At 52.7% G+C, this 23,624-nt stretch overlaps 1 protein-coding gene across 1 annotated transcript in view; it reads left to right on the top strand.

The window, feature by feature from the left end:
• Positions 1-23,624, top strand: part of LOC144672872 (SCO-spondin-like) — a 168,098-nt gene that overhangs the window by 39,639 nt on the left and 104,835 nt on the right. Inside the window, exon 6 of the mRNA XM_078534862.1 lies at positions 9,033-9,425. Within this exon, the coding sequence (XP_078390988.1) occupies positions 9,033-9,425 (393 nt within the window). The remainder of the gene's footprint in view (positions 1-9,032; positions 9,426-23,624) is intronic.

Here is a 23,624-nt window from a genome sequence, read left to right as displayed (position 1 = left end):
AAACCTGATCCTCACCCCCTCTCCCCTCCCCCCCCCCCTCTCCAAAACCTGATCCTCACCCCCGCTCCCTCTCCCTCTCCAAAACCTGATCCTCACCCCCTCTCCCTCTCCAAAACCTGATCCTCACCCCCGCTCCCTCTCCCTCTCCAAAACCTGAACCTCACCCCCTCTCCCTCTCCAAAAACCTGATCCTCACCCCCGCTCCCTCTCCCTCTCCCTCTCCAAAACCTGATCCTCACCCCCTCTCCCTCTCCAAAACCTGATCCTCACCCCCTCTCCTCTCCAAAACCTGATCCTCACCCCCTCTCCCTCTCCAAAACCTGATCCTCACCCCCTCTCCCTCTCCAAAACCTGATCCTCACCCCTCTCCAAAACCTGATCCTCAACCCCCTCTCCCTCTCCCTCTCCAAAACCTGATCCTCACCCCCTCTCCCTCTCCCTCTCCCTCTCTAAAACCTGATCCTCACCCCCTCACCCTCTCCCTCTCTAAAACCTGATCCTCACCCCCTCTCCCTCTCCAAAACCTGATCCTCACCCCCTCTCCCTCTCCAAAACCTGATCCTCACCCCCTCTCCCTCTCCCTCTCCAAAACCTGATACTCACCCCCTCTCCCTCTCCAAAACCTGATCCTCACCCCCTCTCCCTCTCCAAAACCTGATCCTCACCCCCTCTCCCTCTCCCTCTCCAAAACCTGATCCTCACCCCCTCTCCCTCTCCAAAACCTGATCCTCACCCCCTCTCCCTCTCCCTCTCCAAAACCTGAACCTCACCCCCTCTCCCTCTCCAAAACCTGATCTTCACCCCCGCTCCCTCTCCCTCTCCCTCTCCAAAACCTGATCCTCACCCCCTCTCCCTCTCCAAAACCTGATCCTCACCCCCTCTCCCTCTCCAAAACCTGATCCTCTCCCCTCTCCCTCTCTAAAACCTGATCCTCACCCCCTCTCCCTCTCCAAAACCTGATCCTCACCCCCTCTCCCTCTCCCTCTCCAAAACCTGATCCTCACCCCCTCTCCCTCTCCAAAACCTGATCCTCACCCCCTCTCCCTCTCCCTCTCCAAAACCTGATCCTCACCCCCTCTCCCTCTCCAAAACCTGATCCTCACCCCCTCTCCCTCTCCAAAACCTGATCCACACCCCCTCTCCCTCTCCCACTCCCTCTCCAAAACCTGATCCTCACCCCCTCTCCCTCTCCCTCTCTAAAACCTGATCCTCACCCCCTCTCCCTCTCCCTCTCCCTCTCCCTCTCCCTCTCCCTCTCCAAAACCTGATCCTCACCCCCTCTCCCTCTCCCTCTCCAAAACCTGATCCTCACCCCCTCTCCCTCTCCCTCTCTAAAACCTGATCCCTCACCCCCTCTCCCTCTCCCTCTCCAAAACCTGATCCTCACCCCCTCTCCCTCTCCAAAACCTGATCCTCACCCCCTCTCCCTCTCCCTCTCCCTCTCCAAAACCTGATCTTCACCCCCGCTCCCTCTCCCTCTCCCTCTCCAAAACCTGATCCTCACCCCCTCTCCCTCTCCAAAACCTGATCCTCACCCCCTCTCCCTCTCCAAAACCTGATCCTCTCCCCCTCTCCCTCTCTAAAACCTGATCCTCACCCCCTCTCCCTCTCCAAAACCTGATCCTCACCCCCTCTCCCTCTCCCTCTCCAAAAACCTGATCCTCACCCCCTCTCCCTCTCCAAAACCTGATCCTCACCCCCTCTCCCTCTCCCTCTCCAAAACCTGATCCTCACCCCCTCTCCCTCTCCAAAACCTGATCCTCACCCCCTCTCCCTCTCCAAAACCTGATCCACACCCCCTCTCCCTCTCCCACTCCCTCTCCAAAACCTGATCCTCACCCCCTCTCCCTCTCCCTCTCTAAAACCTGATCCTCACCCCCTCTCCCTCTCCCTCTCCCTCTCCCTCTCCCTCTCCAAAACCTGATCCTCACCCCCTCTCCCTCTCCCTCTCCAAAACCTGATCCTCACCCCCTCTCCCTCTCCCTCTCCAAAACCTGATCCTCACCCCCTCTCCCTCTCCCTCTCCAAAACCTGATCCTCACCCCCTCTCCCTCTCCCTCTCCAAAACCTGATCCTCACCCCCTCTCCCTCTCTAAAACCTGATCCACACCCCCTCTCCCTCTCCCTCTCCCACTCCCTCTCCAAAACCTGATCCTCACCCCCTCTCCCTCTCCCTCTCCAAAACCTGATCCTCACCCCCTCTCCCTCTCCCTCTCCAAAACCTGATCCTCACCCCCTCTCCCTCTCCAAAACCTGATCCTCACCCCCTCTCCCTCTCCCTCTCCGAAACCTGATACTCACCCCCTCTCCCTCTCCAAAACCTGATCCTCACCCCCTCTCCCTCTCCCTCTCCCTCTTCAAAACCTGATACTCACCCCCTCTCCCTCTCCAAAACCTGATCCTCACCCCCTCTCCCTCTCCAAAACCTGATACTCACCCCCTCTCCCTCTCCAAAACCTGATCCACACCCCCTCTCCCTCTCCCTCTCTAAAACCTGATCCTCACCCCCTCTCCCTCTCCAAAACCTGATCCCCACCCCCTCGCCCTCTCCCTCTCCAAAACCTGATCCTCACCCCCTCTCCCTCTCCAAAACCTGATCCTCACCCCCTCTCCCTCTCCCTCTCCAAAACCTGATCCTCACCCCCTCTCCCTCTCCCTATCCAAAACCTGATCCTCACCCCCTCTCCCTCTCCAAAACCTGATCCTCACCCCCTCTCCCTCTCCAAAACCTTATCCTCACCCCCTCTCCCTCTCCCTCTCCAAAACCTGATCCTCACCCCCTCTCCCTCTCCAAAACCTGATCCTCACCCCCTCTCCCTCTCCAAAACCTGATCCTCACCCCCTCTCCCTCTCCAAAACCTGATCCTCACCCCCTCTCCCTCTCCCTCTCCAAAACCTGATCCTCTCCCCCTCTCCCTCTCCCTCTCTAAAACTTGATCCTCACCCCCTCTCCCTCTCTAAAACCTGATCCTCACCCGCTCTCCGTCTCTAAATCCTGATCCTCACCCCTCTCCCTCTCTAAAACCTCATCGACACCCCCTCTCCCTCTGTATAACCTGATCCTCATTGCCTCTCCCTCTATCTCTCTATTGTTCTCTCTCTCTCACATTCTCTACCTGTCTGTCTCTCCATGTCCTGTTACTCTCTTTCTTTCTGTCTCTCTCATAAGATTAATTTTGTGTAAGGGATTTGGTCCTGACAATCAAATTTACAGCAGGTCTCGTTTATTATCGCACAGCATAGATCAGCTCATTATGATGTTTAAGCAATGCTTCACAATACCAAACAGATAGTAGATATTGCTGGAAAAAGAGACATGCGATTGCAGTTTTTCATTTTGCACTCATCAGGATGGCTCACAAGGTAAACCAACAGTAAAGAGAACAACAATTTATACTGCTTAAGAAGAGAGTGCTGAAATGATTGGTAAATGGACTCTGTAGAGTCGTTGCCATGGAGAATGCAGCAGAAAACAATTAATTTGTTCAAATTCAAACTAGGCAGGTCGACCCTGATTGATGGATGTTTTTCCATGGGGAATGAACCAGGGAATGGCTGTCACCCAAGCTTTTGTTTAGTTGGAAAAGGCGCAATGTGTGGACATGCTCCATCTGTCCTTCTGTGTAAATATATGTGGTTTCTCACAAATAAGTAATGTGATGTATGAATTTCAATGGCAGTGTGAAGCCAGGTATATAGGCCATACATCCGAATGACTGATGGATCGTATCAAACAGCGCATCCCTCTGGCTGTTTACAACAGGCAAAGTACTGACCATACCCAATCAGTCCATGGGCAGAATTCTATGCCTCGCAGGTGGGCAAGCACCCGATCCAATTGGGCATAAAATAAAGCGAGATGTCATCGGGTGAGTGTCCCAACATCTTCCCACACGCACGCAATCTTCAGGTCGGCGGGTATGCACGGACATCAGAGCTGTGCCCGACATCAATTAAAAGGCCACTTAAGGCCATTAAAAAGTCAATTGATCCAGATTTTATGCTGCCCATGCGATTTTGTGCTCATCGCACAGGCAAAACAGGCAGGCGGGCAGCCCACATTTTGCAAAACCTTCGTCAACAGGAAGGGCTTCCACTCCATGAACGTGCAGATAGTGTGTGATCACAGGATGCTGATTCTGCAAGTCTGTGCAAGGTACCCAGGCAGCTCCCACAACGCCTACATCCTCAGACACTCCCAGGTGCCGGGGCTCTTCAGTGCTCCAGCCCGGCTGGATGGATGGCTGCTGGGTGACAAGGGCTATCCCCTCAGAAGGTGGCTCATGACGCCTCTCCGCCATCCAAGAACAGAAGCTGAGCAGCGCTACAATAGGAGCCTCCACAAGGGCTGTGGTGGAGAGAGCCATCGGTCTTCTCAAGATGTGCTTCTGATGCCTGGACCATTCAGGGGGGGGCACTATAATACCCCCCAGAGTGGGTGTCACTGACAGTGGTTACATGCTGCGCTCTCCACAATCTGGCACTGGCAAGGGGGGAACCCACTGGAGGAAGAGGATCTTGAGGCAGCTCCACAGGCCCCAGAGGATGAATCCAGTAGTGAGTCAGAAGAGGAGCACGGGGAGAACACTGAGGGTGTGGAGGCAGAGCTCGGTAACCTCCAGGGAGGCAGGGATACCAGGGACACCCTGATCCAACTCTCCTTCAGCTCAGCTGCTAAAGATCAGCTTCCCCCTCAGGCCGGGGTTGCTGCCTCCATCCCGGGTCTCTGAAATGCCCCTGTCGTGTGAACCCAAAGTCCACTCAGTGCTCACTGGGCAATAACGTTCAGAGCCACTCACGTCCAACATTACATACTGGTGTATTGGCGAGGTGGTGGTATAGTGGTACTGCTTCTGCTTAGTAATCCAGAGAGCCAGGGTAATGCTCTGGGGACCCGGGTTCAAATCCTGCCACAGCAGATGGTGGAATTTGAATTCAATAAAAATCTGGAATTAAAAGTCTCATGATGACCATGAAACCATTGTCAATTGTTGTAAAAACCCATCTGGTTCAGTAATGTCCTTTAGGGAGGGAAATCTGCCATCCTTACCTGGTCTGGTCTACATGTGACTCCAGACCCACTGCAATGTAGTTGACTCTTAAATGGCCTGTGAACAAGGGCAATTAGGGATGGGCAATAAATGCTGTCCTAGCCAGTGACGTCCACATCCCATGAATGAATAAATGAAAAATTACACACTGGTGTGCCCTGCACCCCTGGCATGCTCAGGCCATTACAACAAAAGTGGAATTTATGTAATTGTCACATTCAAAACTAATGAACATTTACATTCTCTGGTGTTCATTTCCACACCAGTAAACATAACCAGAACAGAAGATCGCCCATGAACAGTCCCTCTTGTGCTCACGGTGCCTGAAGTTGATGTTTGTGGGCGCTGTGTCTAGGTGCCCCCCCCTCGCTGGCACCGGGATTGGAGACAGCTGCTGACTCTGCTGTCCTGTTGGTCTTGATGACCTTGGTGGGCGTCCTCTGGCCCGTGGAGCCTGTGCTGGCCGTGCCTGGGAGGGAGCGGCCAGTGGCACGGCTGGTATATCCCCAGTCACTGCAGCCTCATCAGATGGCACAGCCACTGGCAGAGGGGCGGAGGAGCTGCTGTCATCATCCAGAGCGCCCGGAGAGGAGCTGGCAGAGACAACAGGCAGGTTATGCGCCAATTTGAGGTCGCTCTGGACCTCCCTGCTCACCATTGATGGACGGGCACTGAGCTGGGATCCTGGGTGCCTCATCCATCTCCCACACTGACACTGACCACCTGAGCTCAGTGCCTGTGTGAGGGCTGCAGGTCCGAGCACAACCCCAGGAGCCCCTGATTCTGTCCCTGGAGCTGCCTCTCCATGAGAGTCACCACTCTCTCCATGGAGGGGGCAGTGCGCTCGGCCATGAGGGTCAACGCAGTGCTCAAGCTACGCGCGAACTCCTCTGCAACGGAGACCATGCCACACAGACCCTCATGGATCCCCGCCAGATCCTCCCACACATCCCACTGGACATCAAGCATCTGCCGCCTAATGGGCGACTCCAGAGGCTCATCATCTACCTTCAACTCAGCATCGTCCTGGTCCCCAGCAACCCTCCCTCCGACTGCCCTGGGCACTCTCTGCCTCTACCTGCACCTCAAGTGAGTGTGAGGTGCCCTCACCGCTGTGCACCAACATTCTAGCCAAAAATCTAACACCCGCTGAGGTGCTGGTATCTGCGCTGGTGCCTAGTTCAGAGAGTGGGTGTGATGCAGGTACAGCTGAAGCCCTCTGGCGTTAGGGGTGGCTCTTCAGGGTCCTGTGAATGAGTGCCTGATGGGGAATCTAAGGGTGAACAAGGACATGTCATTTGTAAAAGTCTTCACACTGTCACTGTGCATGCCAGGCACCCTGGTGAGACAATGGAGATCTGCATCATGGTGCCCTCGTCTTTCAATGGTCAATGGGGAGTCCAGTTTTGAGGCTCCCATCAATGAAGAGACGACACAAGAATGGTTGCACCAGCTGAAACTCTCACCTCTGAGCACCGCACTCTCACCTTCTCCTGACACCCCGGCCTCTCTGCGGCCGGCTGAACGAGGAGTGTGGTGGCTCTCCAGCTCCAAGATGTCCTGATCAAATCTACTTCATATTAAGAGGTTTGGAGGGCCTCCGCCTGTCCTCGACCTCACAATGTTGTTATGGGCCGTGTTCTCCTGAAAGGACAGAGGAGCATTGATGAGTCCACTCTCTACCTGCAGCCCCATTGCAGTCTGGCCAACCCCACCTGAGGAACACCTCGCAGGGCACATCCAAGTCGTGGCCCTTGAGACGAAAGACACAGTCCAAGCAGCCAGGGCTCACCCACTTGGCCAGCTACAGTGTCATTGACAGTTGGCACTCAGACTCTAACACCCCTGAGCTCCAGGGGGGACGGCCAGACCTTAACACTTCTCCACACTGATTCATGCCAACACGGTACATAGTGTTTACCGAACCTTGTAGAGTTTTTCGAGGAGGTCACCAAGAAAGTAGATGAAGGAAAGGCTGTGGATGTTGTCTACATGGACTTTAGTAAGGCCTTTGACAAGGTCCCACATGGGAGGTTAGTTCAGAAAGTTCAGACACTTGGTATCCATGGAGAGGTTGTAAACTGGATTGGAAATTGACTGTGTGGGAGAAGACAGAGAGTGGTAGGGGATGATTGCTTCTCAGACTGGAGGTCTGTGACTAGTGGTGTGCCTCAGGGATCTGTACTGGGACCATTGTTGTTTGTTGTCTATATCAATGATTTGGATGATAATGTGGTGAATTGGATCAGCAAGTTTGCTGATGACACTAAGATTGGAGGCGTTGTGGACAGCGAGGAAGGCTTTCAAAGCTTGCAGAGGGATCTGGACCAACTGGAAAAATGAGCCAGGAAATGGCAGATGGAATTTAATGTGGAAAAGTGTGAGGTGTTGCATTTTGGAAGGTCAAACCAAGGTAGGACATACACAGTAAATGGTAGGGCACTGAGGAGTGCGGAGGAACAAAGGGATCTGGGAGTTCAGATACATAATTCCCTGAAAGTGGCGTCACAGGTAGACAAGGTTGTAAAGAAAGCTTTTAGCATACTGGCCTTCATAAATCAAAGTATTGAGTATAGGAGTTGGGATGTTATGGTGAGGTTGTATAAGACATTGGTGAGGCCAACTTTGGAGTATTGTGTGCAGTTCTGGTCGCCTAACTACAGGAAGGATATCAGTAAGATTGAGAGAGTGCAGAGAAGATTTACTAGGATGTTGCCGGGTCTTAAGGAGTTGAGTTACAGGGAAAGATTAAACAGGTTAGGACTTTATTCCTTGGAGCGTAGAAGAATGAGGGGAGATTTGATAGAAGTTTACAAAATTATGAGGGGTATAGACAGACTAAATGCGAGTAGGCTCTTTCCACTTAGATTAGGAGAGATAAACACGAGAGGACATGGCTTTAGGGTGAAAGGGGAAAGGTTTAGGGGGAACATTAGGGGGAACTTCTTCACTCAGAGAGTGGTGAGAGTGTGGAACGAGCTACCATCTGACATGGTAAATGCGGGCTCACTCTTAAGTTTTAAGAATAAATTAGATAGATACATGGATGGGAGAGGACTGGAGGGTTATGGACTAGGTGCAGGTCAATGGGATTAGCGGAATAATATTTTGGCACAGACTAGAAGGGCCGAATGGCCTGTTTTCTGTGCTGTAGTGTTCTATGGTTCTATGGTTCTATAGTACTAACCCCTCCTGCGTGGCTGGCACCTCCTCCTAAGCTTTTTTTGTCTGGTGCGGTGGCCTCCTGCTTCCATCTCTGGAAACGAAGGTGGGGCATCCTCGAGGCAGCCGCCTCCTCCAGGAGGGTTGTGAGGCACTCGTCCAAAAACCAGGGGGGAGCCGAGTGCCCACCCAACCTGTCCTTCCGCCTGGCGTCACCAGCTGCTGTGCAGGCCGTAGCTTTACTCTCCAGAACGCCAGAAGATAAGTTCTTCCCTGGCAACCTTCAAGGAGCTGCCTGGGCCATTTTCAAACCCCTCACCGGGTCTCCATTGGACCCAGCGGCGGACAGGCCCCTGCCCCATCTGGCCCTTCCCGACCATTGGGATGATGCGTTTCAGGCTAGACAGGCCTTAATTGGCCCGTGTGAAATCGCGGCCGGGAGCCTGTTTCCCTATGGCTCCCGGGCCAGCCAATCACATGCGCCGGCCAGGGGTAAAGGTCAGGCCCATGTTTGCAAAACTCAAAACGTCGGGCAGGATTTTTCACTGACTGGGTGGGCACACACCTGACTCCCTCGGGTGTAAATGATGTGCGATGACGTGGGGAAAGCTTCCCAAGGCCATGGCGGACTCACACGATATCATGGCTGGTGAAAAGGCAGAGAGGCCTTTGCACTTTTCAGGAATCCACATCCACGGACAGGGTGAGGTTTCCAGCAGCAAATAAAAAATAAAATAAAATTGTTTAAGTTTCATTAAGAACATGGATTCTGTCACATGAGGGGACATGTTTTTTAACACTTTAAAATTCTTTGGGCAGAATTTTGCGGCCGTGGGATTTTGCGGCCGTGGGATTTTGCAGCCGTGGAATTTGACGGCCGTGGGATTTTGCGGCCGTGGGATTTTGCGGCAGTGGGATTTGACGGCAGTGGGATTTTGCGGCCGTGGGATTTTGCGGCCGTGGGAATTTGCGGCAGTGGGATTCTGCGGCCGTGGGATTTTGCGGCCGTGGGATTTTGCGGCCGTGGGATTTTGCGGCCGTGGGATTTGCGGCCGTGGGATTTTGCGGCCGTGGGATTTTGCGGCCGTGGGATTTTGCGGCAGTGGGATTTTGCGGCAGTGGGAATTTGCGGCAGTGGGATTTTGCGGCAGTGGGATTTGACGGCAGTGGGATTTTGCGGCAGTGGGAATTTGCGGCAGTGGGAATTTGCGGGTGGGATTTTACATTCCTGCTGCAGTCAATGGGAATTATAATGTCTCACCGCATTTAACAGCCCCGTCCCTGTCCCCACTGAAAGGGGGCTGTAAAATTCTGCTGTTTATTTTTTATTTTCAAAGCTGTTCATCTCCCTGAGGCAGCACCTGTGCTTCAGGAAGTTTTCCAGCACAGGCCAGTGCTCAGGCCCGGGCTCACACTCCCCTCCCCACCTCCCCCCTCCCCCACACACCCCCCCCTCCCCCACACTCCTCCCCCCTCCCCCACACTTCCTCCCCCCCTCCCCACCACTCCCCTCCCCCCTCCCCCACCACCCTCCCCCCCACCCCCCACACTCCTCCCCCCTCCCCCACACTCCTCCCCCTCCCCCACACTCCTCCCCCCTCCCCCACACTCTCCCCCCCTCCCCCCACCCTCCTCCCCCCTCCCCCACACCTCCTCCCCCCCTCCCCCACACTCCTCCCCCCTCCCCCACACTCCTCCCCCCCTCCCCACACTCCCCCCCCACACTCTCCCCCCCTCCCCCGCACTCCTCCCCCCTACCCCACACTCCTCCCCCCCTCCCCCACACTCCTCCCCCCTCCCCCCACACTCCTCCCCCCCTCCCCCACACTTCCTCCCCCCTCCCCACACTCCTCCCCCCTCCCCCACACTCCTCCCCCCCCCCCACACCCCCCCCCCCGCACTCCTCCCCCCTACCCCACACTCCTCCCCCCCACCCCACACTCCCCCCCCTCCCCCACACTCCCCCCCCTCCCCCACACTCCTCCCCCTCCCCCACACTCCTCCCCCCTCCCCCACACTCCTCCCCCTCCCCCACACTCCCCCTCCCCCCCACCTCCCCCCCCCCCCACCCTCCCCCCTCCCCCACACTCCCCCCCCCACACTCCCCCCCCCCACACCTCCTCCCCCCTCCCCCGCACTCCTCCCCCTACCCCACACTCCTCCCCCCCTCCCCCACACTCCCCCCCCTCCCCCACACTCCCCCCCCTCCCCCACACTCCTCCCCCCTCCCCCACACTCCTCCCCCCTCCCCCACACTCCTCCCCCCTCCCCCACACTCCTCCCCCCTCCCCCACACTCCTCCCCCCTCCCCCACACTCCTCCCCCCTCCCCCACACTCCTCCCCCCTCCCCCACACTCCTCCCCCCTCCCCCACACTCCTCCCCCCTCCCCCACACTCCTCCCCCCTCCCCCACACTCCTCCCCCCTCCCCCACACTCCTCCCCCCTCCCCCACACTCCTCCCCCCTCCCCCACACTCCTCCCCCCTCCCCCACACTCCTCCCCCCTCCCCCACACTCCTCCCCCCTCCCCCACACTCCTCCCCCCTCCCCCACACTCCTCCCCCCTCCCCCACACTCCTCCCCCTCCCCCACACTCCTCCCCCCTCCCCCACACTCCTCCCCCCTCCCCCACACTCCTCCCCCCTCCCCCACACTCCTCCCCCCTCCCCCACACTCCTCCCCCCTCCCCCACACTCCTCCCCCCCTCCCCCACACTCCCCCCCCTCCCCCACACTCCTCCCCCCTCCCCACACTCCTCCCCCCTCCCCCACACTCCTCCCCCCTCCCCCACACTCCTCCCCCCTCCCCCACACTCCTCCCCCCTCCCCCACACTCCTCCCCCCTCCCCCACACTCCCCCCCCTCCCCCACACTCCTCCCCCCTCCCCCACACTCCTCCCCCCTCCCCCACACACAGGCAGCACCGACACAAACATTTCAGACTGGCTGTGCCTTCATTGGCCCATCACCGTGAAACCGCACTCCCCCCACACCGAGCCCACCCAACGAGAGGAAAATCGCACTCCCCCCACACCAAGGGGAAAATCGCACTCCCCCCACACCGAGCCCGCTGAACGAGGGAAAGTCCTGCCCGTAGTGTCCAAAATTAGATATGATTCTGTGATTGGACAACGCCTGGTAAACAATCCTGATTTTGCTGGGATTTACTCTGAAACCCAATTTAAGATGATTAGTCAGGCGGGTGGTGCGGCCTCACTGACACTCGCTAGAAGCCACATATATTCACACTCAGGGGCTGTCCGTTGCAGACAGAAGGAGCCATGTCCACACATTCTGCATTTTTCAACTAAACTAAACCTGTGGGGAGGGTCAGGGAGGCGGGGTGGGGGTGTTGGGGGGTCAGGGAGGTGGGGTGGGGGGTCGGGGGGTTGGGAGGTGGGGTGGGGGGGTCGAGGGGGCGGGGGGTCGGGGAGGTGGGGTCGGGGGTCGGGGGGGCAGGGGGTTGGGGGGTCAGGAAGGCGGGGTCGGGGGGTCAGGGAGGCGGGGTCAGGGAACGGGGGGTCAGGGAGGTGGGGTGGGGGGGTCAGGGAGGTGGGGTGGGGGGTCAGGGAGGCAGGGTCGGGGGGCTACCCCTGGACAAGTCAGATCCCAGGGTGGGACCCAGCTTTATAGATCCAAACTTTTATCTGTTTGTTTAGATATGTGGAGAGGGGCAACTGAACAGAGTCACAGGAGTCAGCTAACAAACTTTTAACAAAAACATAAAACATTTATTAGACAAGAAAAGATGAACTATATTACAATACTCTTCACCCACAGCTATACCTTTACAGGTTTATACAGGTTGGTAAGGATAACACAAGTTGCAAAAACTATCTTATAGTCCAATGTTTACAGTAAATACCCAGTCCATGTAAACCTGTGGCACCCTGTGGTCAGACACACCGCACTCTGAAACTGAGTAACAGATGCCACAGGAGAGAGCGAGAGGAGGGCCCTGGGACAGGCAGTCAGCAGCGCCTAGAGGAGAGTGCGAGAGGAGGGCCCTGGGACAGGCAGTCAGCAGCACCTAGAGGAGAGTGTGAGAGGAGGGCCCTGGGACAGGCAGTCAGCAGCACCTAGAGGAGAGAGCGAGAGGAGGGCCCTGGGACAGGCAGTCAGCAGCACCTAGAGGAGAGTGCGAGAGGAGGGCCCTGGGACAGGCAGTCAGCAGCACCTAGAGGAGAGTGTGAGAGGAGGGCCCTGGGACAGGCAGTCAGCAGCACCTAGAGGAGAGTGTGAGAGGAGGACCCTGGGACAGGCAGTCAGCAGCACCTAGAGGAGAGAGCGAGAGGAGGACCCTGGGACAGGCAGTCAGCAGCACCTAGAGGAGAGTGTGAGAGGAGGGCCCTGGGACAGGCAGTCAGCAGCACCTAGAGGAGAGTGCGAGAGGAGGGCCCTGGGACAGGCAGTCAGCAGCACCTAGAGGAGAGTGTGAGAGGAGGACCCTGGGACAGGCAGTCAGCAGCACCTAGAGGAGAGAGCGAGAGGAGGGCCCTGGGACAGGCAGTCAGCAGCACCTAGAGGAGAGTGTGAGAGGAGGACCCTGGGACAGGCAGTCAGCAGCGCCTAGAGGAGAGAGCGAGAGGAGGGCCCTGGGACAGGCAGTCAGCAGCACCTAGAGGAGAGAGCGAGAGGAGGGCCCTGGGACAGGCAGTCAGCAGCACCTAGAGGAGAGTGTGAGAGGAGGGCCCTGGGACAGGCAGTCAGCAGCACCTAGAGGAGAGTGTGAGAGGAGGATCCTGGGACAGGCAGTCAGCAGCACCTAGAGGAGAGTGTGAGAGGAGGGCCCTGGGACAGGCAGTCAGCAGCACCTAGAGGAGAGTGCGAGAGGAGGACCCTGGGACAGGCAGTCAGCAGCACCTAGAGGGGAGTGCGAGAGGAGGGCCCTGGGACAGGCAGTCAGCAGCACCTAGAGGGGAGTGTGCGAGGAGGGCCCTGGGACAGGCAGTCAGCAGCACCTAGAGGAGAGTGTGAGAGGAGGACCCTGGGACAGGCAGTAAGCAGCACCTAGAGGAGAGTGTGAGAGGAGGACCCTGGGACAGGCAGTCAGCAGCACCTAGAGGAGAGAGCGAGAGGAGGGCCCTGGGACAGGCAGTCAGCAGCACCTAGAGGAGAGAGCGAGAGGAGGGCCCTGGGACAGACAGTCAGCAGCACCTAGAGGAGAGTGCGAGAGGAGGACCCTGGGACAGGCAGTCAGCAGCGCCTAGAGGGGAGTGCGAGAGGAGGACCCTGGGACAGGCAGTCAGCAGCACCTAGAGGAGAGTGTGAGAGGAGGACCCTGGGACAGGCAGTCAGCAGCACCTAGAGGAGAGTGTGAGAGGAGGACCCTGGGACAGGCAGTCAGCAGCGCCTAGAGGGGAGTGCGAGAGGAGGACCCTGGGACAGGCAGTCAGCAGCACCTAGAGGAGAGTGTGAGAGGAGGACCCTGGGACAGGCAGTCAGCAGCGCCTAGAGGAGAGTGCGAGAGGAGGACCCTGGGACAGGCAGTCAGCAGCACCTAGAGGAGAGAGTGAGAGGAGGGCCCTGGTACAGGCAGTCAGCAGCACCTAGAGGTCCTGGTCTATCAAGAGGATCTAACGTCTAGTCTATACTTAAGTAGGAGTAAGGGTAAAATAAAGGCAAGGGTCCATATTCTATTTAGTTAAGATATGTCTGGGGAGCTCAGGCCTGTGGTTTGCACATCCTGCGCTATGTGGGAAATCCTAGACGTTCCTGGTGGTCTGGGTGACCACGTGTGCAGGAGGTGCCTCCGACTGGAGCAACTCGAGCTCCGGGTTTTGGAGATTGAGCAGCAGCTGGGGGCACCACGGTGCATTCATGACGCTGAGGGGTTCGTGGATAGTACGTTTCAGGATGTGGTCACCCCGCAGCTTAAGGAAATGCAAGCAGAGAGGGAATGGGGTGACCATCAGACAGAAGAAGGGGACCAGGCAGGTAGTGAGGGAATCCCCCCCGAGTGCATCTCACTCGCAAACTGTTTTTCGGCCTTCGAAAACAGTGAGAATGACTGTTCCTCTGAGGAGGCCAACCAGAGCCAAGGCCATGGCACTGTGGGTGGTCCAGCTCGGGTTGGGGGGGTGGAGGAAGAAGTGTGGAAGGGCAATAGTGATAGGGGATTTGTTAGTGAGGGGAGTAGACAGGCACTTCTACAGCCGTAGGTGTGACTCCAGGATGGTGTGTTGCCCCTCGGGTGCCAGGGTCAAGGACGTTGTGGAACATATTCTGAAGGGGGATGGTGAACAGTCAGAGGTCGTGGTCCATGTTGGGACCAATGACACAGGAAGAAAGAGAAATGAGCAGACTTTAGGGATTTTGGTAAGAAATTGAAAATCAGGACTTCAAAGGTAGTAATCTCCGGATTACTCCCGGTGCCACACAGTAGTGAGTATAGGAATAGAAGGATAGAGCAGATTAATGCGTGGCTGGAGAGATGGTGCAGGAGGGAGGGCTTTAGATCCTTGGGGCATTGGGACCGTTTCTGGGGGAGGTGGGACCTGTACAAGTCGGACGGGTTACATCTGAACAGGAACGGGACCAACATCCTCGCGGGGAGGTTTGCTGATGCTGTTGGGGTGGATTTAAACTAAATTGGCAGGGGGATGGGATCCTGAAAAGTAGTTCAGAGGGGAGAGAAGCTGAGATGGAATTAGAAGTTAAAATGCTAGTGAGTGAGTCTGGAAAGCAGAGGAAACATAGGCCAGATAGGAAAGAAGTGAGATTAGCGAGGCTAAATGGAATATATTTTAATCCAAGGAGCCTGAGGAATTAGACAGATGAGCTGAGGGCACAGATAGGCACATGGGAGGATGATATCATAGCGATCACCGAGACTTGGATAAAAAAAGGACAGAATTGGCAGCTCAACGTTCCTGGTTATAGGATATTCAGACGAGATAGAGAAGGGGATAGAAGAGGAGGGGGGGGTGTAATATTGATCAAGGAATCAATTCTAGCAGTGAGGAGGGATGATATCCTGGAAGGATCATCAAATGAGGCCATAAGGGTAGAAGTAAAAAACACAAAAGGGTTAAACACGCCGTTGGGTGTTTACTATAGACCCCCAAACAGTCAGGGAGAGATAGAGGGTCAAATATGTCATCAAATTTCACTCTGAGGCAGTGAATGCGACAGATTCACGACCCTTTGAGAAAAGTAATTCCTCCTCAACTCTGATTTAAATCTACCACCCCTTAACCCAAAACTATGGCCTCTCGTTCTAGAATGCCCCACAAGGGGAAACATCCGCTCCACGTCTACTTTGTCTATCCCCTTTAGCACCTTATATACCTCAATTAGATCTCCTCTCATCCTTCTAAACTCTAGCGAGTATAGGCCTAAACTGCTCAATCTCTCCTCATTAGACAAGCCCCGCATCTCTGGAATCAATCTAGTGAACCTCCTCTGGAATCAATCTAGACATCAGGGTGGAGGACTGTGAAATATTAGAGGAAATTAACATAGAGAGAGAAGGTGGTGCAGACAGGTTGCCTCACATCCTTTAAAAAGTACCTGGATGAGCACTTGGCACGTCATAACATTCAAGGCTATGGGCCAAGTGCTGCTAAATGGGATTAGGTAGGTAGGTCAGGTGTTTCTCACGTGTTGGTGCAGACTCGATGGGCCGAAGGGCCTCTTCTGCTCTGTGAGATTCTGTGAGGAGGTACTAGTGGGTTTAGTGGCCTTAAAAGTGGATAAATCCGCAGGCCCGGATGAGATGTATCCCAGGCTGTTGAGGGAGGCAAGGGAAGAAATATCAGGGGCCCTGGCAGTAATTTTCAAATCCTCTCTGGCCACAGGTGAGGTGCCAGAGGACTGGAAACTGCTAATGTTGTCCCATTATTAAAAAGTGAGGAAGGGATAGACCAGGAAATTACAGGCCAGTCAGTCTAACCTCGGTGGTGGGGAAGTTACTGGAAAGAATTTTGAGGGACAGAATATATCTGCACTTGGAGAGACACGGATTAATCAGGGATAGTCAGCATGGATTTGTTATGGGAAGGTCGTGTTTGACAAATTTGATCGAATTTTTTGAGGTGACCAGGAGTGTTGATGAGGGTAATGCATTTGATGTGGTCTACATGGACTTTAGCAAGGCTTTTGATAAGGTGCCTCATGGCAGACTGGCCAAGAAAGTAAGAGCCCATGGGATCCAAGGCAAAGTGGTACATTGGATCCAAAATTGGCTGAGAGGCAGGAAGCAGAGGGTGATGGTAGAGGGATGTTTCTGTGACTGGAAATCTGTTTCTAGTGGGTTCCACAGGGCTCAGTGCTGGGGCCCTTGCTGTTTGTGGTGTATATAAATGATTTGGACTTAAATGTAGGGAGTATGATCAAGAAGTTCGTGGATAACATGAAAATTGGTGGGTGGTAAATAGTGAGGGGGATAGCCGTAAACTGCAGGAGGATATCAATGGGCTGGTCAGGTGGGCGGAGCAGTGGCAAATGGAATTCAACCCGGAAAAGTGTGAGGTAATGCACTTGGGGAGGGATAACAAGGCAAGGGATTACACTATGGATGGTAGGACCCTGGATAGTATTGAAGATCAGAGGGACCTTGGTTACATACTTACATCCACAGATCCCTGAAGGTAGCAGGGCAGGTAGATAAGGTGATTACGAAGATGTATGGGATATTTGCCTTTATTAGTCAAGGTATGGATGGGAGAGGTCTGGAGGGTTATGGACTAGGTGCAGGTCAATAGGACTAGCAGAATAATATTTCGGCACAGACTAGAAGGGCTGAATGGCCTGCTTTCTGTGCTGTAGTTTTCTATGGTTCTATGATATAGAATACAAGAGCAGGGAGGTTCTGCTGGAACTGTAAAAAATGCTGGTTAGGCCACAGCTGGAGTACTGTGTGCAGTTCTGGTCACATTATAGGAAGGATGTGATTGCACTGGAGAGGGTGCAGAGGAGATTTACCAGGATGCTGGCTGGGCTGGAGGGTCTGAGCTATGAGGAAAGATTGGATAGGCCGGGGTTGTTTTCCTTGGAGCAGTGAAGGTTGAGACGGGACCTGATAGAGGTGTATAAGATTATGAGGGGCCTAGATAGGGTAGATAGGAAGGCACTATTTCCATTAGTAGAGGGGTCAATAACCAGGGGGCATAGATTTAAGGTAAGAGGTAGAAGGCTAAGAGGGACGTTGAGGAGAAATTTTTTCACCCAGAGTCTGGAACTCACTGCCTGAAAGGGTGGTTGAGTGAGAAACTCTCGTAACATTTAAGAAATATTTATATATTCGCTTGCATTGCCATAACCTCCAGGGTGATGGGCCAAGTGCTGGAAAATGGGATTAGTGTAGTCGGATCTTTGTTGACCGGTGTGGAAACAATGGGCCAAGTGGCCTCCTTCTGTGCTGTAGACGTCTATTAGTCTATGAGTCAACCAGATGCTATGGATGTCTCCTCAGCTTCCCCCAGACACTTGTCACATCGTGAGCCAACCAGTCTCACTGAACTCCGCCTTTTACACGAGGGTCTCCAATCTCCACTCTCCAAGAACTCGCTTTGGAATCTTCTACCAAACCAACGCTTTCTCTCAGATGACTTTCACAAGGGCTCACCTCCAGGGTTTCAAACTCTCCTTTCGATGTTCCTCTCCCCTGGATCACCAAGTGCACTCAAGCTGTCTTTATGCACTCTCTCTCAACGGCTCAGCCATCAACAGTGCACCATTGCTTTGCATGTCCACAGCAAAGAGTTACAGACCTTCAGCTTCCCTTTGGACCTTTTTGCCTCTTGCAAGCTATTCTCACTTTAAATCTGCTTTCTGCAGCTTTTGTCTCTTTAAATCTGAAGCTTGGAGCCTTCATCTCTGCCCCTCACTCTTAACTTCACTTAACAGGATGCTGTCCTTCCTTTGATCCTTTGGAGAGATACGTAGCATCTGGTTGACTCATAGACTAATAGATACCTGCTTGGGACTTTCTCCTGTTCCATTCACCTGGATTTTGGGGTCTTTTCTTCAGCTTGGAACTGGCTATCAGTCCCCTTTGCTACAATCTTTCCTGGTAGCTACTTTCATAGAAACATAGAAAATAGGTGCAGGAGTAGGCCATTCGGCCCTTCAAGCCTGCTCCACCATTCATTATGATCATGGCTGATCATCCAACTCAATAGCCTGCTCCTGCTTTCTCCCCATATTCTTTGATCCCTTTCACCCCAAGAGCTATATCTAACTCCTTCTTGAAAACATACAATGTTTTGGCCTCAACTACTTTCTGTGGTAACGAATTCCACAGGCTCACCACTCTCTGGGTGAAGAAATTTCTCTTCATCTCAGTAAAATTTCAAAAGCAACCCAACCAGCTTCCAAATCAAAACTGTTGTTTTTAGTTTTCTCTCTGTGTCTGCTTAAGGGACTTGCCTTTCTGGACCCCTGTTGCTAGGCAACAGCCCAGTTTCTCCACTCTTGTTTGTTTAACTTAGCTGCAATAGTTGTAAAACTCTCATTAGAAATTCAGGCACCTTTTAAAGTGAAACTAAAACTCAATTTAACCTTTCTTAACACAGAGATACATAAGTACAAATTAAACTTAAACTTTAAAACTAAAACTCATTGTTAACACCTACAAATACAAATACTTAAACTGTTTCTATTTCCTAACACCTGAAATATTCCCCATTGCAATACCTCAACCAAACAGAGTTTACCTGCCTGGCTGAAATTTGAACAAAACTTGCCAGGTAACTGTTCTCTGCTGCATTCTCCATGGCAACATCTCTACCAATCAGAAACAAATACAAAAAGTGCTGGAAAAACTCAGCAGGTCCGACAGCATCTGCGGAGAGAAAGACAGAGATAACGTTTCGAGTCCATATGACTCTTTTTCAGAGCTAAAGGGAAGTAGGAATGTGATGAAATTTATACTGTTTAAGGGGGGGTGGGACAGGGGAAGCTGGATAGAAGGACAGCGATAGGTGGAGGCAAAGGAGAGATAACAAAAGATGTTATAAACAACCGGCCAAAGGGGTGTTAATGGTGGTGGTACTGGCTTAAGGAGGTGCTGATGGTGACATTAAGAGTAGAAAGGGGAATATGATAACAGGAGGACAAGGGTAAGCACTTTGGAAGGAACAACATGGGCAAGTGACAGATGCCCTAGTGGGGCTGGGTTGGGGGAGGGGATGGTGGTGAGATAAAAGATCGAAAATAGGATAAAATCTGAGGGTAAAACAATGAGTAAAAATGGAAATACATTTAAAAAATATTAATAAAAATAAGTGGGAAAAAAATTAAAATTTAAAAATAAAAATGAATATTGAAACAAGGGGATCAAAAAGGGATGAGGATGGAGGAGAGAGTTCATGATCTGAAGTTGTTGAACTCAATATTCAGTCCGGAAGGCTGTAAAGTGCCTAGTCGGAAGATGAGGTGCTGTTCCTCCAGTTTGCGTTGAGCTTCACTGGAACAATGCAGCAAGCCAAGGACGGACATGTGGACATGAGAGCAGGGTGGAGTGTTGAAATGGCAAGCGACAGGGAGGTCTGGGTCATGCTTGTGGACAGACTGAAGGTGTTCCGCAAAGCGGTCACCCAGTCTGTGTTTGGTCTCTCCAATGTAGAGGAAACTCTACCATTCAGAGTCTATTTGCCAACCAATCAGCACTCTCTTCTCATGCAGTATGAATTGTTGTTCCCTTTACTGTTGGTTTATCTTGTGAGTTGTTCTGATGAGTGCAAGATGAAAAGATTTGACAGCATGTCTCTTATCAGCAATACTCAAGTTCAGTGCTACCAAGTGGCTAATAGATAGTATATAACCCATAAGATCACTGGGTGGATTAAAACACGTTGTTCTTTCTCATTCATTTCTCTTCTACTCTCTGTCCTTGTTTGTGTAGCAAGGGAGATGTCAGGCCCCAGCCAGCAGTTGCTCAGCCTATGAAAATTGATCTGTGATTTATTAGAAATTCACCCTCCTTATAGCAAGTTTCTTTTCTACCCAACCTGTTTGTTTCAATGACTCTTTCTCCTGCTGTGCTGTCTCTCTCTTCTTTCCACACTTGTGTCATGAAGCTATTAGTGTATATAATATTATTAGAAAATATTTTTCTTTTTAAAATAGAGGTTCAGTCTGTGGGTGTGTCTTAATTGTATTAAAGCCATTTAGTCCGGGTTCTTTGATGGGTACTAGTGTTGATATGTAAGGGAGATAGCTGTATTTGCATTTTTTGAATGGAGCATTCAAGAAGTGGGGTGAAAACTTGACACCTTTCTAACAGCTACCAAGCGATATGTTTATATTACTAATAAAATTGGTATGAAAAGGGTTTCATTGTTAAAAGGTAGAGTTCAAAGAGGCTGGTGAAACAATGAGAATTTGAATTCAATCAGTGGTGGTGGGTATAACTTCAGTAGTTTTCGGGTGTGCAGGGCAGAGGTAATATGAGATCAAAAGGCAGCTGTAAGCCTCCAACTGGCTCCACAGGAACCAAAGTGAAAGAACCTCATTCTGAATTTGTAAGGTGAAAATGCTTTGCCTGGTGTTTGGTTAAGTCTATGGGTTGTTGTTGCCTTAATGGAGATTAGTTTGGGAATTTGTTAAAAGTTATGATAGTAGTAATTTGTAGCCATGTGTATATATATTTTAACCTGTGTAAATTAATAAAATGTTTAATTTAGTTTAATGTAAAACCTCAAACTGGTGGTCTGAATTTAGAGTCGCATCTCAAACATAACGCTTAAAATTTTAGGTCATGACAGTTGTTTAAAGTTTCCCACTGGGATTTTTAAATAACTCCGAATTTAACAACTGCATCAGTCATAACACTTACCTAATTCCTAACTTCTTGCCTGGGTATCCTGTATGCCCCCTCATCTAAGGCTGGAATTTTCCAGCCCCCACAGTGGATTTCCCTGCACTGGGCCAGTGAGCTCTGGGGTGGATTTCCCTGCACTGGGCCAGCGAGCCCTGGGGTGGATTTCCCTGCACTGGGCCAGTGAGCCCTGGGGTGGATTTCCCTGCACTGAGCCAGTGAGCCTTGGGGTGGATTTCCTTCACTGGGCCAGTGAGACCCGTGGTGGATTTCCCTGCACTGGGCCAGTGAGCCCTGGGGTGGATTTCCCTGCACTGGGCCAGTGAGACCTGTGGTGGATTTCACTGCACTGGGCCAGTGAGCCCTGGGGTGGATTCCCCTGCACTGGGCCAGTGAGCCCTGGGGTGGATTCCCCTGCACTGGGCCAGTGAGCCCTGGGGTGGATTTCCCTGCACTGGGCCAGTGAGCCCTAGGGTGGTTTTCCCTTCACTGGGCCAGTGAGACCCGTGGTGGATTTCCCTGCACTGGGCCAGTGAGCCCTGGGGTGGATTTCCCTGCACTGGGCCAGTGAGACCCGTGGTGGATTTCCCTGCACTAGGCCAGTGAGCCCTGGGGTGGATTTCCCTGCACTGGGCCAGTGAGCCCTGGGGTGGATTCCCCTGCACTGGGCCAGTGAGCCCTGGGGTGGATTCCCCTGCACTGGGCCAGTGAGCCCTGGGGTGGATTCCCCTGCACTGGGCCAGTGAGCCCTGGGGTGGATTTCCCTGCATTGGGCCAGTGAGCCCTGGGGTGGATTCCCCTGCGCTGGGCCAGTGAGACCCGTGGTGGATTTCCCTGCACTAGGCCAGTGAGCCCTGGGGTGGATTTCCCTGCACTGGGCCAGTGAGCCCTGGGGTGGATTTCCCTGCACTGGGCCAGTGAGCCCTGGGGTGGATTTCCCTGCACTGGGCCAGTGAGCCCTGGGGTGGATTTCCCTGCACTGGGCCAGTGAGCCCTGGGGTGGATTTCTCTGCACTAGGCCAGTGAGCCCTGGGGTGGATTTCCCTGCACTGGGCCAGTGAAATCTCGGTTCAAGTCGGCGGCACCGGAAGGTCAGCCATGAGGGGCTGGAAAATTCCGGCCATAATAACAGTTACAGGGTCACCTCAGGGATCTGTCAGAAATAAAGGCAGCTGTTCATTCAGTTCAAAATTTTAAATCAACCATAGATGGTAAACACTTCTCTACAAATTACCACCATGTGCCTGGACAATGTCAATAGTTTTTGTCCGGACATGCGATTCATATTTTTTAAAATGTCCCTCAAGGACTTTCTACAATCATGAATGGCATCATATACCTATCGGCCAAATACTGATTAAAAGGCAATCACTTGTAGCTGATTAAGTGCCAGTTATAAGGCAGATCCTAATTAAAAGAATTACTGGCAAACTGTTTAATTATTGTCACCTTATAGATAGTCCCACAAACTCTTTGTCTTTCTCTGTCTCTCGGTTACTATAGAACCATAGAACACTACAGCACAGAAAACAGGCCATTCGGCCCTTCTATTCTGTGCCAAAATATTATTCCGCTAGTCCCATTGACCTGCACCTAGTCCATAACCCTCCAGACCTCTCCCATCCATGTATCTATCTAATTTATTCTTAAAACTTAAGAGTGAGCCCGCATTTACCACCTCAGATGGTAGCTCGTTCCACACTCTCACCACTCTCTGAGTGAAGAAGTTCCCCCTAATGTTCCCCCTAAACCTTTCCCCTTTCACCCTAAAGCCATGTCCTCTCGTGTTTATCTCTCCTAATCTAAGTGGAAAGAGCCTACTCGCATTTAGTCTGTCTATACCCCTCATAATTTTGTAAACTTCTATCAAATCTCCCCTCATTCTTCTACGCTCCAAGGAATAAAGTCCTAACCTGTTTAATCTTTCCCTGTAACTCAACTCCTTAAGACCCGGCAACATCCTAGTAAATCTTCTCTGCACTCTCTCAATCTTACTGATATCCTTCCTGTAGTTAGGCGACCAGAACTGCACACAATACTCCAAAGTTGGCCTCACCAATGTCTTATACAACCTCACCATAACATCCCAACTCCTATACTCAATACTTTGATTTATGAAGGCCAGTATGCCAAAAGCTTTCTTTACAACCTTGTCTACCTGTGATGCCACTTTCAGGGAATTATGTATCTGAACTCCCAGATCCCTTTGTTCCTCCGCACTCCTCAGTGCCCTACCATTTACTGTGTATGTCCTACCTTGGTTTGACCTTCCAAAATGCAACACCTCACACTTTTCTGCATTAAATTCCATCTGCCATTTTCTGGGCCATTTTTCCAGTTGGTCCAGATCCCTCTGCAAACTTTGAAAGCCTTCCTCGCTGTCCACAACGCCTCCAATCTTAGTGTCATCAGCAAACTTGCTGATCCAATTCACCACATTATCATCCAAATCATTGATATAGACAACAAACAACAATGGTCCCAGTACAGATCCCTGAGGCACACCACTAGTCACAGACCTCCAGTCTGAGAAGCAATCATCCACTACCACTCTCTGTCTTCTCCCACACAGCCAATTTCGAATCCAGTTTACAACCTCTCCATGGATACCAAGTGTCTGAACCTTTTGAACTAACCTCCCATGTGGG

This window comes from Cetorhinus maximus, unplaced genomic scaffold, assembly GCF_964194155.1.
Source record: "Cetorhinus maximus unplaced genomic scaffold, sCetMax3.hap1.1 HAP1_SCAFFOLD_135, whole genome shotgun sequence".
Taxonomy (NCBI): Eukaryota; Metazoa; Chordata; class Chondrichthyes; order Lamniformes; family Cetorhinidae; genus Cetorhinus; species Cetorhinus maximus.
This window is presented reverse-complemented; position numbering and strand designations above follow the sequence as displayed.